The sequence below is a fragment of the Cucurbita maxima genome, unplaced genomic scaffold (genome assembly GCF_002738345.1).
Source record: "Cucurbita maxima cultivar Rimu unplaced genomic scaffold, Cmax_1.0 Cma_Scf00025, whole genome shotgun sequence".
In the NCBI taxonomy this organism is placed as follows: Eukaryota; Viridiplantae; Streptophyta; class Magnoliopsida; order Cucurbitales; family Cucurbitaceae; genus Cucurbita; species Cucurbita maxima.
In genome coordinates, this window is record NW_019272041.1 from 2458094 (window position 1) to 2473956 (window position 15863).

At 35.8% G+C, this 15863-nt stretch overlaps 2 protein-coding genes, 1 long non-coding RNA gene and 1 pseudogene across 8 annotated transcripts; 1 reads left to right on the forward strand and 3 right to left on the reverse strand.

The window, feature by feature from the left end:
* Positions 1 to 340: 340 nt before the first annotated feature.
* Positions 341 to 6206, reverse strand: LOC111498827 (annotated as a pseudogene).
* A 501-nt stretch (positions 6207 to 6707) lies between these two features.
* Positions 6708 to 9467, reverse strand: LOC111498770 (mediator of RNA polymerase II transcription subunit 7a). Its single transcript, XM_023150139.1, has 5 exons — positions 9267 to 9467; positions 8837 to 8906; positions 7641 to 7807; positions 7487 to 7560; positions 6708 to 7153 (listed from the first exon to the last, which is right to left on the reverse strand). Exons 1-5 carry the CDS (start codon positions 9399 to 9401, stop codon positions 7093 to 7095), a joined length of 507 nt encoding a protein of 168 aa, XP_023005907.1. The 5' UTR covers positions 9402 to 9467; the 3' UTR covers positions 6708 to 7092.
* A 1086-nt stretch (positions 9468 to 10553) lies between these two features.
* On the reverse strand, positions 10554 to 15110 carry LOC111498674. 3 transcript variants are annotated; one of them, XR_002720847.1, is made up of 4 exons: positions 15020 to 15110; positions 14716 to 14827; positions 13551 to 13623; positions 10554 to 10996 (listed from the first exon to the last, which is right to left on the reverse strand). It is a non-coding gene; the product is annotated as an uncharacterized LOC111498674 (long non-coding RNA). The 3 variants fall into 3 exon arrangements; XR_002720849.1 differs by lacking the exons at positions 14716 to 14827; positions 15020 to 15110 and adding an exon at positions 14541 to 14668; XR_002720848.1 differs by lacking the exons at positions 14716 to 14827; positions 15020 to 15110 and adding an exon at positions 14541 to 14629 and having other exon boundaries at positions 13551 to 13634.
* On the forward strand, positions 11259 to 15614 carry LOC111498672 (IQ domain-containing protein IQM6-like). Of its 4 annotated transcripts, XM_023150008.1 has the most exons (8): positions 11687 to 12857; positions 12981 to 13095; positions 13213 to 13278; positions 13357 to 13445; positions 13520 to 13607; positions 13843 to 14082; positions 14216 to 14317; positions 14509 to 15614. In XM_023150008.1, exons 1-8 carry the CDS (start codon positions 12388 to 12390, stop codon positions 15256 to 15258), a joined length of 1920 nt encoding a protein of 639 aa, XP_023005776.1. In that variant the 5' UTR covers positions 11687 to 12387; the 3' UTR covers positions 15259 to 15614. The 4 variants fall into 4 exon arrangements, with proteins under 4 accessions (XP_023005772.1, XP_023005776.1, XP_023005773.1 ...); XM_023150004.1 differs by adding an exon at positions 11259 to 11677 and having other exon boundaries at positions 12270 to 13095; positions 13213 to 13445; XM_023150005.1 differs by having other exon boundaries at positions 11687 to 13095.
* Positions 15615 to 15863: the final 249 nt, after the last annotated feature.

Here is a 15863-nt window from a genome sequence, read left to right on the forward strand (position 1 = left end):
AAAAAAAAAAAANTATTCAATGCTAAATTCATCAATTGTATTGAAACAACAAAATCTCATCTCTGTAACCCTGTTCTTCTTACCTCCAGCTTATCACCTTGTTCAACAATGTCAATCTGTAAGATCCAATCAGCTTCGGCCTTCTTCAGATTACAAACGTTCTCAGCTATTTCGATAATTTGATACTCCGAGATCTAATACAAAACCCCAAAAAATGGGGAAAAAAAAAAAAAAAAAAAAAAAAAAAAAAAAAAGAGGAACGTTATCTACTCAAATAAGAACTTGATGTACGAGTCGAAATGAATAAATTGTCTAGTCTCTTTTACAAATACCCCTTCACTCTACCAAAGTTTTCATCCCAAGCAGTCTCAAGTAAAGCGAAGTGCAGTAGTATTTTACTGAGTGTTCTTGTAATCTCTTATCGACTGATGCAAATAAAAAGTACGAGCGTTGTCCACAAAGAGTTGCAATATGTTATTCCACTAGAAGTAAAAGAAAACATAGCCAAATAGTTCTTCATACAAACACCAAAATTTGAAAAGTTCGACTAAGTTCTCCACCGAGATACCTTGTTCGATCAGCTACCACGACCGATAACGAGCTTATGATCTTCATTTCAAGTGGTCAAGCAGTAGAATTCTTATCATTGAGGTGAAGAAGTTGAGTCAAAACTTTCAAAAGCGGAGGATAAGCTGTTAGCTGTGGAAAGTGGCCATCAGAATTCAAAATCTTCACTTTTGCATGGCAACCCATCTTTGATTTTATGTAAGATGCAACAAATTTTGGGACAATGTTGTCTTTTCTTGTAGGAATAATGGTGGTGGGAGTCTTTACTTTTGGTAGAAGCTGTCTTAAGTCACTTAAAAACACCATTTTTGCAACACTAAGGGCAATCTCAGGCTTCATTCTTCCCAAGGAGTGCTCAAACTCTGATATTGTTTTGGAATCATTTATTTCCACTGCAGATGGAGCAAATTTTTTAACCCAATTTGTGAAGTTTTTATCCATTTGGTTGAAGATGGCATCAACTATTGGCCTTACAAAAGCCTCCATTGTATCCTTCATCATTGAGATACCTATGGTAAAAGAATGTCAGTAAAATAACCAAAATCGTAAAAAAAAATTGATGTCTTTTCTAGTAGATATCGTCCTCTTTTGACTTTTCCATTCAGACTTTCCTTCTAGTTTTTAAAACGCATTTGCTAGAGAGAGTTTTCCACGCTCATGCTTCATTCCCCACTCCAAGCCCACATCGGTTGGAGGGAACGAAACATTTCTTATAAGGTGTGGAAACCTCTCCCTAGCAGATGCATTTTAAAACTTTTATGGGAAGCTTAGAAGAGAAATACGAAAGAGGACAATACCTACTAGTGGTGGGCATGAGCCTTTACATCGAGAAATATTATCCTCTTTGGACTTTTCCTTCTCGGCTTTCTCTCATGATTTTAAAACGCGTTTACTAGAGAGAGTTTTCCACACCCTTATAAACAATGCTTTGTTCTCCACTCCAATCCCACATCGGTTGGAGGAAACGAAACATTTCTCATAAGAGTGTGGAAACCTCTCCCTAGCAGACGCGTTTTAAAACTTTTATGGGAAGCCTAGAAGAGAAATACGAAAAAGGACAATACCTACTAGTGATGGGCATGAGCCGTTACATCGAGAGATATTATCCTCTTTGGGCTTTTCCTCATGATTTTAAAACGCATTTACTAGAGAGAGTTTTCCACATCCTTATAAACAATGATTCGTTCTCCACTCCAATCCCACATCGATTGGAGAGGGGAACGAAACATTCTTTATAAGGGTGTGAAAACCTTTCACTAGCAGGAACATTTTAAAACCTTGATGGGAAGCCCAAGAGGAGTTTTAGAGAACCTTGCGGGAGGCATTCAACAAGATAAGATGTTGAAAGAGTTGAGGCCTATAGGTTGAAGCTACACATCCAATCATAGCAGACATTGAATGTCCAAACATAAATGCTTCTTTCAACATGGAGATGGTCAAGAACACACACCAAATCTTTGGCATATCCCTCAAAACTTGAATACTTCCTGTCATCATAAACCTGAGGCTTCACATTTGGGGAGAAAACCAAGTCAAAAACCACCACTTTGAAGAAGCAAGCAAGTTAAGGAATCATGTAGCGCCAAGCGCTTTGATCCAAACCGAACCCGTGCGCCAACACGAGCGTGTCCATGTCCTCCCCATACACATTGACCTTAAGAGCTTCAGCAATGGCTGCTGCTGCTGATGATCCTGCACAGTTGAATCCACCTACCATTTTGATTTTGCCTTTTGCTTTTACTTCCTCAAGGGAGGAGTTTAGATAGCTTTGGAGTCTGATATTCTAGTTCTTTTGGTTATGTATTTATAGTGGATTTTGTGATATGATGCAAGAAACAAACAACCAAGATATTTTATAAAATCACAATTTTGAGGAATAAAAAAATTAAAAATATTTTTCTTTTCGTGATTTTTTTAAAAATTCTCTCCAACAACACAATAATGAAAAGAAATTTAAGCATTTAAATATAATTTATCTAAATTCAAAAACTGATAGTCCCAATATATCCTTCCCAACAGCTCTAAAACATGGTCAATAATGATAAACTATATACTCGAGCTTTATCAATACTCATTTCTTATAAACTTGTAAAAATGGATAGTCTCAATCTCGATCGTTTCCAATAATTCTAAAACATGGTCAATAATAACGAACTATGAGTATATACTCGAGCTTTATTGATACTCATTTCCTAAAGTTCTAAAAATTGATAGTCTCAATCTCGATCGCTCTTAATAACTCTAAAACATGGCCAATAATGACGAACTACAATGAGACTATATTTGTGCTTTATCGAGTACTCATTTCCTATAAAACTCTACAAATGGAAATCAATGTACCAGAAAGGGCTAATATAAGCATTTACTTCTTTTGGATTGGACTTTGTTAAAGGTAGAGGAAGTGAAAATAAATAATAAATAGACTCCAACGAAGTTTGCCGACCTATTTATTACTGCTTATTGCAAAACCACTTTTTGAATTTAATGCTTTTTGACCCTATTGAGGTATTGAGAGTGAATGAAAGCTACTCCACCTTCTCTACTCCTCCTTCCCTGCTGTGCCTCATTGAATGCCTCTTCCTAAATGTTTTGTTTTGGGAAGGATCAACCCAAATGAAGCATACTCAATTAGTTCTATATTGTTATTATCCTTCTTAATACAACATTTCTTCTCGGTAGAATTAAGAGACAATTTTCGAGGTATTAAAAAAATTTAATGACTCAAAAAATCTAATCTAACTCAAACTAACTCATACGATTTAGGTTGGATTATAACTTTTTAAGTGGCACTACGAATCCAAATATATGAACAAATTTACGTGCCGATCACGCAAACTTTCTATACAGTACTCATCACATCTGGCTAAAACCACAAAACACGCCAAATATTTACCCTGACGGCTGCAAGGGATAGTTCTGCTTTCTAGACAGCCAAAAGGAACTCTATACAAAATATTAACTCTTACAGCCAAAAGGGAAATGATAAATTCCAAAATCTTAATTACACACATCAGTTTAAGAAGCTAGAACAACAGTTTAAGAAAAGATTTAAATATATAAGTTAGCAACAAGAACCTTACCCGGATGATGCAGTAGTACATAGTCAGTGCTCGAGATCATTGAAATCGCTCTCTCTTCAGTGAAGAAAACTTCTGCTGCAACCGAATCAGAAACTGTGGATGTAAGAACATCAAATATCACGTATATACTTAAGAAAACAATAATTGGCATTTGAAGTTATAAGGGAGGAACCGCACATCTCCCAAATGATACATTACTTGCAAATGGCTGGAGAAAGTAAGGTTATAAGGAAGAGTTCTGATGGATACAGGGTGTGGTGAAGCTCCGAGGATTAAAACAAGCAGCTAGGAACTAAGTGTCACCCCAAACGAAATGGAAAGGAATTTTTCTCCTAGAATAGGATAGTAGACCCAGGGCAATGGAACATGAGTATGAGATCCTACATCAGTTGGACATGAGAACAAAACATTTTATAAGGGTGTGAAAATCTCTCCCTAACAGACACGTTTTAAAACTGTAAGACTAACGATGATATGTAACGGGCCAAAATAGACAATATCTACTAGCAGAGGTTAGACTGTTACAAATGGTATCAGAGCCAGACATCGAGCGGTGTGCCAGCAAGGAGAGTAGATTGTGAGATCCCACATTAGTTAGATAGGGGAATGAAACATTTTTTATAAAGGTGTAGAAACCTCTCCCTAATAGATGTCTTTTTTAAAATCGTGAGACTGACGACGATACGTAATGAGTCAAAGCAGACAATATCTATGAGCAGTGAACTTGGACGGTTAAGAAGATCTGCTACTTCAGGATTGTTTTCCATTAGCTAATTAAATACCAAACGTATAATAATTCACATCCAAAAGCTAAGTAGTCAAACAGAAATTTTAACATTCCATCTTTTAGTCTGTACCCTACCAATTAAGAAAGAACCGCTACTATAGGATTGTTTTCCCGTGTAAGGTGGCCATGCTTTTTTGAATTAAAGCGCATACTCTACTTGTAACGACCCAGATCCACTGCTAGCAGATATTGTCCTTTTTGGGCTTTTCCTTTCGAGCTTCCCCTCAAAGCTTTAAAACGCAACGGCTAGGGGAAGGTTTTCACACCCTTATAAAGGTTGTTTTGTTCTCCTTCCAACCAATGTGGGACATCACAATCTACCCCCTTCGAGGCCCAGCATCCTTGCTGGCACACCGCCTCGTGTCTACCCCATTCGGGGAACAGCGAGAAGAGCCCAAAATCAGGAGTAATTGAAAGAATAAACGAATATGCACAATTACAAATCTGTTCTCCTTTCCTTCTTATTCTTATTTCATAAAAGAAAAGGTGCATCAACGTACCATCCAGAAGTTTGGTATAAAAACAAAGCCATGTCAGAAATTATCATTCATATGATGCATTGTTCCTCGTGTAACTTAAAGAAACAAATTAAAACTCAGAATAGCTCTCAATCTATGTGCCCATAAAGCCACGATTTCCATCTCTAAAATTTTCAGGCATAATAAATACCATCACTAAATAGCAACTAGCATGCTACAACCTGGATATTTCTCAAGCATCAGAAGACAACTTTTAAGCTGTTTATTATTTTTAAATAAAGTATAAGTCTACCCAAGCCTAGATTGGGAAGACATCAAAAGTTTCCCTATTAAGCTCACCTGAATATTCAAATATGTGATCTTTAGATAGGTGTTACTTAGACTGCATGCCTTAGCCAATATGGCAGCCCTTTGGGACCTTAATAACTTTTAGCTGTTTAAAAGCACTACCAAATGCTAATAAACACATAAGAACAACCAAAACTAAAAGAAATTTTGAATTGAAAAAGGACTACAAAAGCCAAAATAACCCAATGGTTTGGCACTCATATCCTTTCCTGAGGTTGAAGGTTGAAATCTCAAACCCACAATTGTCATGTCATATTCTCAAAACTTTCCAATACAGTTTAAGAAATTGTAACCAAGAAACAGCCACCCTCATAGTGCTACCATACCAATCAACTGCAGTAAAAGTTGCACGGAAGCCTTGTGATTAAGGATTGAGATACTAAATATCTGTCAAATATAGTTATCAAACCAGCATTCTCCCTATCTGATTCCTTGAGTTTCCAGGATTGAAAGCTGAATATGTGTCATAGGATGAAACCTATGCCGACAGTGAAGGAATTAAGTGAACCCGGTTTTCTGGAAATAAACTCATCGAAACTGCAGTAAATCTTGGAGTAAATTTTTATAACAGAGTCAAAAGGTAGACCTAAAAAAATAATAGTAATTGGAAACGAGCTTCAATTCAATTGAAGTGCAGAACAGCTGATTGTTATACATTATCATCTCAAAGTAATTGGAACTTAGTTCCTAACAACTGAACCAACACCTAACAATCAAACACACCAAAACACTTCACAAAGGAGGAGTTCATAAGAAAAGAACAGCTCAAATTAACAACAACAAAGACACAACCAACCTTTCCAAAGACGATGTCCAGGGAGATCGGAGAACGTATGTGACCATAGAGGACGTGGAGGACGACACTGCCTCTGAGAACGCACTTAGCCAAGGAACTGGAAGTGGAAGTCGAAGATCGCGATTTGGCGGACGAACAATCCTCTTCCAAAACCGCCATCAGCTAGCACATTCAGAATGGAACACTATGGTTGGTATCGATTCAGGAACATACACAACAAATTCATCTAAGAACAGGTGAAGATGAGCGCAATACGAGAGAGTGCTTGAATAAAAAGAGAGAAAACTGCCTTCATCCCGCCATTTTTAATGGTAATTAAAAGTGAGATTTTAATTCTTAAAAATATATTTAAATATTTAACTATTTAAATCACAAATTTGGTTTCTCCTTAAAATTTAATTCCAAAGATTTTACGACAAAAATTATATCTAATTAATAATTATTACAAGATATATAAATTTTTAATTTATTATTTTTTAGGATCACATAATAAAATTTAGATGTATTTTAAAAATAATTTAGAATTTTTTTTCAATTTAATTTTTCCATATTTATTTATTCCTAATATCGAATTTAAAACATAATATGTTAAATTCAGATCATACTTAAAAAAGATAACCATAACTAACGTAATATTTTGCATAAAGTTGGAGCTTAAACATGCTTTTAGAGGCCAGAGAAGCAATAGCATTAATCTCTTTCAATCTCATACTCACACTATGCATAACCTTAGAATTGAAGGACACCGTTGTACAACCTCGACCTAATTCAAGTAAGTTCACAGTCACTATACCGAACCCGTAAATTAAAGTTGACAAAGTAGTTCCATCAATCTACACATTAACAAATCTGATTCTGTATTCACAGCAGGCGAGGGTGTCCCCTTCAAGATCTTGAACAAATTGACAAATATTTGTAGCCTACGTGCATGGTCGATGTAGAAGCCAAGCATTACAACTGACCGAACCGATGCATTCGAGGCTGCACTATGGATTTAAAGATCTTGAATGCGAAATGTATTCAGCATGGACAAGACTAGTGTCCATCCAAAGTTTCAAGGGACTCCATGAGTAATCTTTGAGCTTCTTCTCTCCTCCTAGACAAGAAAATTATATCAATGGTGGTACTATTAGCAAATAATCAGTGAGATGATGCAGAAGTTATCAGCCAGAACAGAAACAAGCCTTGAACGATGAATTATGGGCTCAAAATTTTATAAGAACACATCCTTGTCTCAACCACCAAGAATAAGATAGAACAAAACAATGATTATGGATAAAGGGACAAGAAATCCTAAGTTTTGGGTTTAATAATATTTACCCGAGAAAGTACGACATTCAATCCAAAAAAGGCGTGTGACGAAAGGGTAGCTGATTGCACAAGTTATTACACATTCATACATGAATATATTCGATCAGAACCAACATACCTTTTTATATCCTCGACAGCTTGTCTCCGACGCTCTATCTGAAGTTCTAGTATATGAATCAGTGTAGCTCTAGCCTACAAGGGAAGATAGACCTGACAATTAGATAATTTTGACAATACAATATGTCCAGTTTAAATGTGTAAAACTAAACCACCTGATGCGGACGCAATGAATTAAGCAGGTGGTGTAAGTTTTTGAATATTAGGGATATTTCTTCTACCCTCCTTGCGTATTGTGATGGCCTCTCAACAAGAATATCGGCGAGCTCCAGGATGTGAAGCTGAAGTTCCCTATTGAGAGATCTCAATTCCTTCTTAAAATCTGAGGAAGAACCACCAATAATAATGTCAGGTAAAAGACTTTACTTGGGAGGGAGGGCTGCAGGGGAGATTGTTGCTCCAAGCAATCAAAAATCAAGTTCATCGAGCAAGTGGCAGGTAGAGAGACTCTTTTTGTTTACACCGTACAGGAGGAATATATTAAGAACATGACAGCCACTACCACTACACATTTTCATGTCTTTAAATTAAGTTTCAAATATTTTCACGAACAGGAATTTAATTCGTTACTTCCACGACAATAGAAATAGGAATCTCCCAAACATCTTCATTGTATATACTGGTAACGCTAACATGTCAAATGACTCTCAAGACTTGAAGCAATCACACTTATATTCTTTTTTTAACAGAACTTTAAAGCAATGACACTTGTGCTCAGAGCTTAGTTGAAATATTTAAACTAGGTTTGACTTCTTTTCTCGAAAATCTCATTTCTTTCGACAGGAAGAGATCTACATGGGCACGTGCGAGTGAACACATGTCAGTGTCAAAAGCAACCCCAAAGATTTGGGACCAAAAGGGGTTAGCTCGTTTCATGTGTGTGTAATTTCATCAAATCTTTTTTTACCTATTCTTTGCCTTTGGCCTCGGCCAATTGTTGGGTTTCCAGAAATTCTCCTCAGCCTTTATGTCTTGGGGATGGATTATAAAACCCCACTTCCCTTTGGCATCCACGCCAGCCCCAAGGCCCAAACTCTGAAGACATCAGAGTTTTCCTTAAAAATCTACCCCAGAGATTCAAACATGTGACTTTGAGTAAGTGTACTCAGAGACCGTGAGCCTTGGCCACGGTGCTGCCCCTTGGAGGCTACCCAGACATGCATTATTCTTACCCCGAACGAAAACAGAGACCACCACAGATCTAAGAAATCAAACGAATAATTACTTGAGCATAAAATTTGCCTTACTTGAGAGGATAATAGCGATTCTTTATCAAATAGAAAAACAACTGATGGAGAACAAATTCTGACCCAAATTTGGGAACACTGGTAACTAAACTAAATCTACTTACCAACATTTGGTCCTCTAGGGTAAAGCTGGCGCACTCCTTGCTCTTCCAAGCTTGGAAGCACGTCATCGGTCTAAAATCAAAACGAAACAATCAGGAAAAAGGAACAAAATCACAGTGATTATCATGACACTGTTTAAACTATAAGTTCGATCAAATCAAATAAAGAATCTAACTCGAAAATGTCCACACTGAACGGAGATTATGAAAGATTTCGGAAGCAGAGACGAACAACCTCGGAACTAAAAACCCTAAAACCATTCTTAGCATACGTTCTTAAAAAATCTTATCTATTTAAAAATGAAAAGTTAAACCAGACTCCAACAGCTAAAAGAATTCAACAAAAATGCGAGTCGAAATCGAATCTTCACATATAAATGACATTTCAAGATGCATTCAGAGAGATGAAGAAGGAATCGAGAGTAAATCTTACAGTGTAGTTGCTACCAAAGCACACGTAGGTCCCTTCGATCAGCGGAGGAGGCTCCGGTGCCGATTTCGGATTCTGGGAGTAATCTTTGTAGAGCCTGTAATACGGTGGCGGTGGCGGATACGTAGCTGTCGCCATTGTTATTGGAAAAATCTAACGATCGACAGAATGAGAATTGGAATCAACTGGCACCGGCGAGTTGGGTTTTTTCTTATTTCATAATATTTATTTATATTTTTTTTACTAAAATATTTAATTTATGGTTAAATACTTAAATTAATCCATTTTAATTTTTAATTTTTCGTAGTCGATAAATTTTTTAATTTTTTTTATTTGAATTTAAAAATATCTTCGAATTTTAATTTTATGTTTCTTTTTTAAAATTACCAGACAAAATTTAATTTTATATTTAATAAATTATTTGATTTTTACAAAATTCAAATAAAATCTAAAATATTTTTGCATATTTTTTTCCTTTTTTTATTTTATTTTTCATTAACATCATATATTAAATTTTGCATTTATAAATTCATTTAGATAAATATCAATTATAAAAACTCATTTAGATAAATATCAATTATAAAAACTAAAATGATATCGTAGATGATAGGGTCCAACATTAAAGTATGTACACCGGCCTCCGCTACCAAATCATAGATCTTCCAAAGATTTGTAGACCGTTAGAGTTGAGCTTTCAGTAGTACATTTGTTTGGTCACAAAATAGGTCGTTAGAGAAAATTAGAAAATTATTTTTTAGTTAAGTAAAGAGTTATAAAACATCAATCATCCTTTCCCCAAAAGGTTTGGTTTTTTAGTAATTCTAACTTTTTTTTTATTTTTAAATTCTTCTTTTTAATCGGCTAACAATCTAACCAGTTACAACATACTATTAGTTTTAACACATTCTCATGTAGTACTTTAGGAAACAAGTCAAGAGAGACATATTATATTATATTTGGTACAACTTTTTTTTAGGACAATGATAAAGATTTATTTACATACTCGTAAAAGTATAAAAAGAAAAAACTTGATTGCTAATTAGCGAAGCGATGGAAAAATTGTCACACCACAAATTTAAGAAGATATGAAGATCACAGAAAGTATGTTAATCGATGTAAGTCGACAATACCAATAGTAAAAGAGTGATACTCGCCTTTATTGAGGATTGAGAACCAATTTAACTTTTAAAACAATGATATCATCCACGGAAAGTAGCTGAAAAGTTAAGGGAGAACAAATAGAATGGACAAAAAAGGACGAATCAATAATAAAAGCAATAAAACCAAGAGTTAGTAGATGAGGAGTTACCATGCATAAGAGGATTGTTTGAGACCATACAGATATTCTCAAGAATTAAAGACCACGTACCTTGTTCTTCAAAGGTAGAAAACTCCCTGGATAGATATAGCATAACATCAATCTATAATCTTGGATGTTTCTGAGTAAGAAAGAAAGATCAGTTGAACATTAGTGGAAACAATCAATTAAAAGACTTTAGCTTTAGAACTTCCTGGTCAGCATAGGAATGAGTAATCAGTGGTACAATGCCTCATGTATGAGGTGTTGGACAATAAAATTGATTCATGGGTCAATTCTCGACAAGTGTGTCTACACGAGCAACGAAGGTCGATAACATCCCTAGACTTATGATGACATCACAAAGTGTGGGCCGTGTTGTTGAGGATCACAATGACAAGATGAGATGCATCTCATGTGTTTCTTCCCACCTAGGCTGTGTCAAACACAATAAATCTTTTAAGTTTTTTTTTTATTTTTCTATAAATATACATGTAACTCATACAAAATAAGATTACATACAGTGCAAAAAGAAAAAAAGAAAAAAAAAAGTGAATAGTCTTTTATATAAACGATACTGTTTGTATTATCCTTAGAAATGGATAAGTTTCCCCGCTGAGTCATCTCTATAACTTTTGTACTCTTAAGGGAGAAAAGCTTCTAAAAATAAGTTATATGTTTACAAATAATTTTAAAAAACTAAAATAAACTATTTTTAAAAATTCACAGTAAAATTTGAAATAGGTTGAATATATCAAATTCTTACTGAACACAAAATAAAAAAAAATAAAAGGCCCGTTTGGAGTAAATTCATGGCTGGCAATGTTATGCTAGGATTTGTTTCTCTCTCCCTCCAAAATCTATTTATAGTAAGGTCCAAGAATGGAAGATTTGTGAGTCAGGCAAGGGGCGGAAACCCACCAATAGCATCCTTTGTGAAGAGGCAAAGCCCACAATGTACGGACTGTCTCTCATTGATACCAACCCTCTTCTTCTTCGTGAAACCCCCATTTGGCTAATTTTCGTTCGCTCTGAATTTCTTCTCTCTTCACTTTCTCATCTTTCCTTCGCCTTAAACTATTCTCCTCTCCGGTTTTCCTCATTGTCTCGCATTCAGGTTAGAATACATTCCATTCTCCATCAATTCCTTTCTCTTCTCTCTCTCTCTCTCTCTTTTATTTTTTTTATTTTTTATTTTTGGTTCCACTTTCTTATACCTTTATTGCTCATTCTGAATTTTGAAGACAAAAATGTTGGCTTTGTTTAGGCTTGTCCAAGACGAATTAGGATGTTCCTCAAAAATTTTATTTTCCAATGTGAAAATATGAAGTTATGGACAAAACTTGAGGAAATGTGTATGAAGAACTTTGTAACTACTTTTTTTAAGCTAAACAACATCTGAAATAGCAATCAATGTCTTATTTTCCACCTTGACATCTGAAATAGTAATTAATGTCTTATTTCCTACCGGATTGACCCTTTTTGGAGGTTGAAGATGGAAATTGTTTTGTTTTGTTTAGAATGAATCTAAGACAAATTGGATCATTAGATGGAAATTTGTATTTAACCTTCAACTTTTTGAGTAAAATTTATATTTTCTACAATTTTGAGGTGAGCTATCCATGATAGATGAAATTATGGACAGAGCTTGAGAAAATGTCCGGTTCTAACATTATTTTGATTTGGTTTGTTTTCTTGTTGGTGTTCAGGAAATCGAGACCCTATTGCGGTTTGTTTGGTGATTTGGGATAAAAGTGAGAAATTTTGGATCTTAAAAAAAACAAAAAAAAAAAAAAAAAAAAACAAAAAAAAAAAAGGAAAAAAAGAATGGGACAATTATTTTCATGTCCTTTGGGGGATTTAGAAGATTTGGATTTCGATGCCGTTCTTGTTAGATCTATTAGTTTTCAAGATGGAGAGATAAGGAATCCATTGCGGTCTGTTAGTTTCTGTGGAAGAGATTCAGAGCCAGCGGCAGGCAAATCCTACAATTCTCACCGCATGAGATTTGAACGACCAATTGCCACTAGAACAAGGGAATTGGAGACTGTTTTCTCATTCAAAACTCCATCTGCAGAGATGGAAAACAGTGAGTTTGGGAGATCAACAGTTGGGCCTAAGAATTGTGATCAGTTTATGACGCCTCGGAATTCAGGTCAAAGTTACTCGACACCGAGATATTCCGAAGCGCCCAGGCATGAACACTATAATGCTGCAGTGAAGCTACAGAAAGTGTACAAGAGCTTTAGGACAAGGAGACAGTTAGCAGATTGTGCTGTGCTTGTGGAGCAGAGATGGTTTGTGTCCATATTCGTTTGTACTCTCTTCAAAATTTTAAGCATGTTCATGTCAATCTACCCTTTCAAGAGCAGGAGAGGTAAAGATTTGGAGTTTTCTTGTCCTAAATCATCACTTAATAGGTGGAAGCTGTTGGATTTTGCTGAACTGAAGAGAAGTTCAATATCATTTTTTGATATTGAAAAACCAGAGACAGCGATTTCACGGTGGTCGAGGGCCAGAACCAGGGCAGCCAAGGTAACTAAGAACTGTGAAGTTAGAAACATTGTTTGGCGCTTTGGTTCTAATAAAATCTTTTAAGTTAGAATATATTCGATCTTTTATCTGCACTCTTAACCCAAAAATCCTCCGTAGGTAGGAAAAGGCTTGTCAAAGGATGAAAAAGCCAGAAAACTTGCTTTGCAGCACTGGCTCGAGGCAGTAAGTCCACTCTCGACATTGTTTAAATCAGACTTCACAGTTTTCTTTTTCGTGACAGTGTTTCTTTCTCATAATCAGATCGATCCTAGGCATCGGTATGGTCATAATCTTCAGTTTTACTACGTCAAATGGCTTCATTGTGATAGCAAACAGCCCTTCTTCTATTGGTTAGAAAATTTATATCTAAATATGCTTAACAAATAATAAATATTATTAACTCTAACAATCCTCTTTATATTAGGCTTGATATAGGAGAAGGGAAAGAGGTGAACCTTGAGAGATGTCCCAGACATAGGCTTCATCAACAATGCATCAAATACCTTGGTCCGGTAAGCCCCTCCATTTCTGAGATATCCCTTTGACACAAGGTTTTTTTTAGTTAAATAATGAATTTTCATTGAAAAAATAATAATACGAAAGAACACAAGGTCACAAAAAAAAAACATCAAAGAACACATAGCAGGCTCCCTTTTTTCTTTGACATAAAACATGCATTACAAATTCTATATTGTTGGGCTTCCTTTTTCCTCGTCCTAAAGTGTTCTCAATTGTTCATATATGCAGATAGAAAGGAAGGCCTACGAGGTTGTTGTGGAAAATGGGAAGTTTATGTACAGGTATAGTGGGAAACTTCTTCACACAACTGGAGGGCCACGTGATGCCAAATGGATCTTTGTTTTGAGCACATCAAAAACTTTGTATGTCGGGCTCAAGAAAAAGGGTACATTTCAACATTCAAGTTTCTTGGCTGGTGGAGCCACATTGGCTGCTGGTAGACTAGTGGTTGAAGATGGTGTTCTAAAGGTCAGGAACAGAACCATATTAAGTTTGAATAAAGATTGGGTTTAGGATGGCTTTTTAAAAGTACATCTTTATAAGTCCTCTTCCCTTTCACATCTTTCATTATCCTAACGTGCTATATTTTCTGTACTTATAGGCAGTCTGGCCTCATAGTGGACATTACCTTCCTACAGAGGAAAATTTTCTGGAATTCATGTCCTTCCTTATGGAAAACGATGTGGATCTAACCGATGTTGAGGTACTCAAGAACCTTTTTTTTTCCCTCAATATTAGGTTACACCCTCAATATTAGGTTACCGTCGAACAAACCTCTGATTACGTAATGTAACTAGAAAACTTTAGTGATTATAACTGCTAACCCGAATTCTATAGAAAACTTTAGTGATTATAACTGCTAACCTGAATTCTATATGCCTATACTATACTCAGAAAAGCCCATATGAGGAAGAAGAACTTCTCACCAAAGACAAATTCACCTATCTTCAAGAAGATTCTCAAGACGTTGCTGGTGGAATAAATATTAGAGACACAATCGACAAGAATAATCCATCTAGACCTCTTGTCTCTAATCCTGCAGAGACTCAAAAACCACGAATATCAAGATTATCAAGAGGATTACGATCAAAGCTTACTAACCTTCAAATACCAGAAAGAAGCAATGTGTTTGACATATTCAAGAAGGAAACACTTCCAGCTAGTTGTAGAGCTCTCATTCCAGATTCTCCCTCCGACGATGGCTACGAAACAGCTGAAGAATCATTCTTATCAGAAAAAGAATTCATGGTTCCTAAATCTAACCTCTTTGGCGAAGATGAAGAAGACAATGATGATCAACCAATCCAGAAAGAGAAAATCTTAAGGCGAATTGTTTCACACAAGGAAATGAAATCATATCAGTTGGCAAAACAATTGTCAAGCAGATGGACAACTGGAGCTGGACCTCGCATTGGTTGCATGAGAGATTACCCACAAGAGCTTCAGAACAAGGTATTGGAGCAAGCTAACTTGTCTCCCAGAGATAGAGTTGTTCATGCTTCTCATTCCCGGACTCAATCTCGAATTGGCTCCATGACTTCGACTCCAATTTCATGTAAAGACATGAGCACAACCAGAAGTCTGCTTGCTTCAAATTGCCAGGTATTGTCTCAAACTGCAACACCTTCGGCTGAATGTAATTAGAATATAAATAACAAACGTGTGTAACACACGTAAATACTCTGCAATTACTGGATAGAAAAGATGATATATATATACATAGTTAATGTGCTTCTTTAGACTCCAACATGGACTGAGGGATGAAACGCTTTTGCATGCTTTCATTGCCTACTAATATACATAGACGCAGAGACTCTTTGCAAGCAGAGGTATCATCTTCTCAGATTTCCCCAAAGAGAGTATTCTGTTTACATAACTAACAGAGTTATTTTTGTCTCTAAACTACCTTAATGTTTGTCATCATAACATGATTTCCTAATTCAACAACAATCAAAATTAAGCCAAATTGTACAATCAAAACCCTTCAAACTGTTTGACAATTTCGAAGAAGAAAAGTGATACCTGGCCCATTCAGCCAACTGTGGAGAATCCATATCCTCTATTCTTAATTTGTAAGATCATGTACTGACAATGAGTGAAAAGAGATGTTGGAGGTTGGAAGTCTGGCATGTGTTGCACAAAAAGTTGACATTCTATCCTCTTTGCCCTACATACATATCCATATCCCGAAATAATGAAAATTTCTACTCAATTTATTGATTTCTTTTTGTCTTTCCTTTATTGCTCAC

Coding starts and splice junctions, on each gene's coding strand:
- LOC111498672 (XM_023150004.1), top strand. CDS start 12,388: ATGGGACAATTATTTTCATGTCCTTTGGGGGATTTAGAAGATTTGGAT. Junction 13,096..13,212: donor CCAGAACCAGGGCAGCCAAG/GTAACTAAGAAC, acceptor AATCCTCCGTAG/GTAGGAAAAGGCTTGTCAAA. Junction 13,608..13,842: donor GCATCAAATACCTTGGTCCG/GTAAGCCCCTCC, acceptor TCATATATGCAG/ATAGAAAGGAAGGCCTACGA.
- LOC111498770 (XM_023150139.1), bottom strand. CDS start 9,401: ATGGCGACAGCTACGTATCCGCCACCGCCACCGTATTACAGGCTCTAC. Junction 7,808..8,836: donor CCCTAGAGGACCAAATGTTG/GTAAGTAGATTT, acceptor GTTCTTCCTCAG/ATTTTAAGAAGGAATTGAGA. Junction 7,154..7,486: donor GCTGTCGAGGATATAAAAAG/GTATGTTGGTTC, acceptor TTTCTTGTCTAG/GAGGAGAGAAGAAGCTCAAA.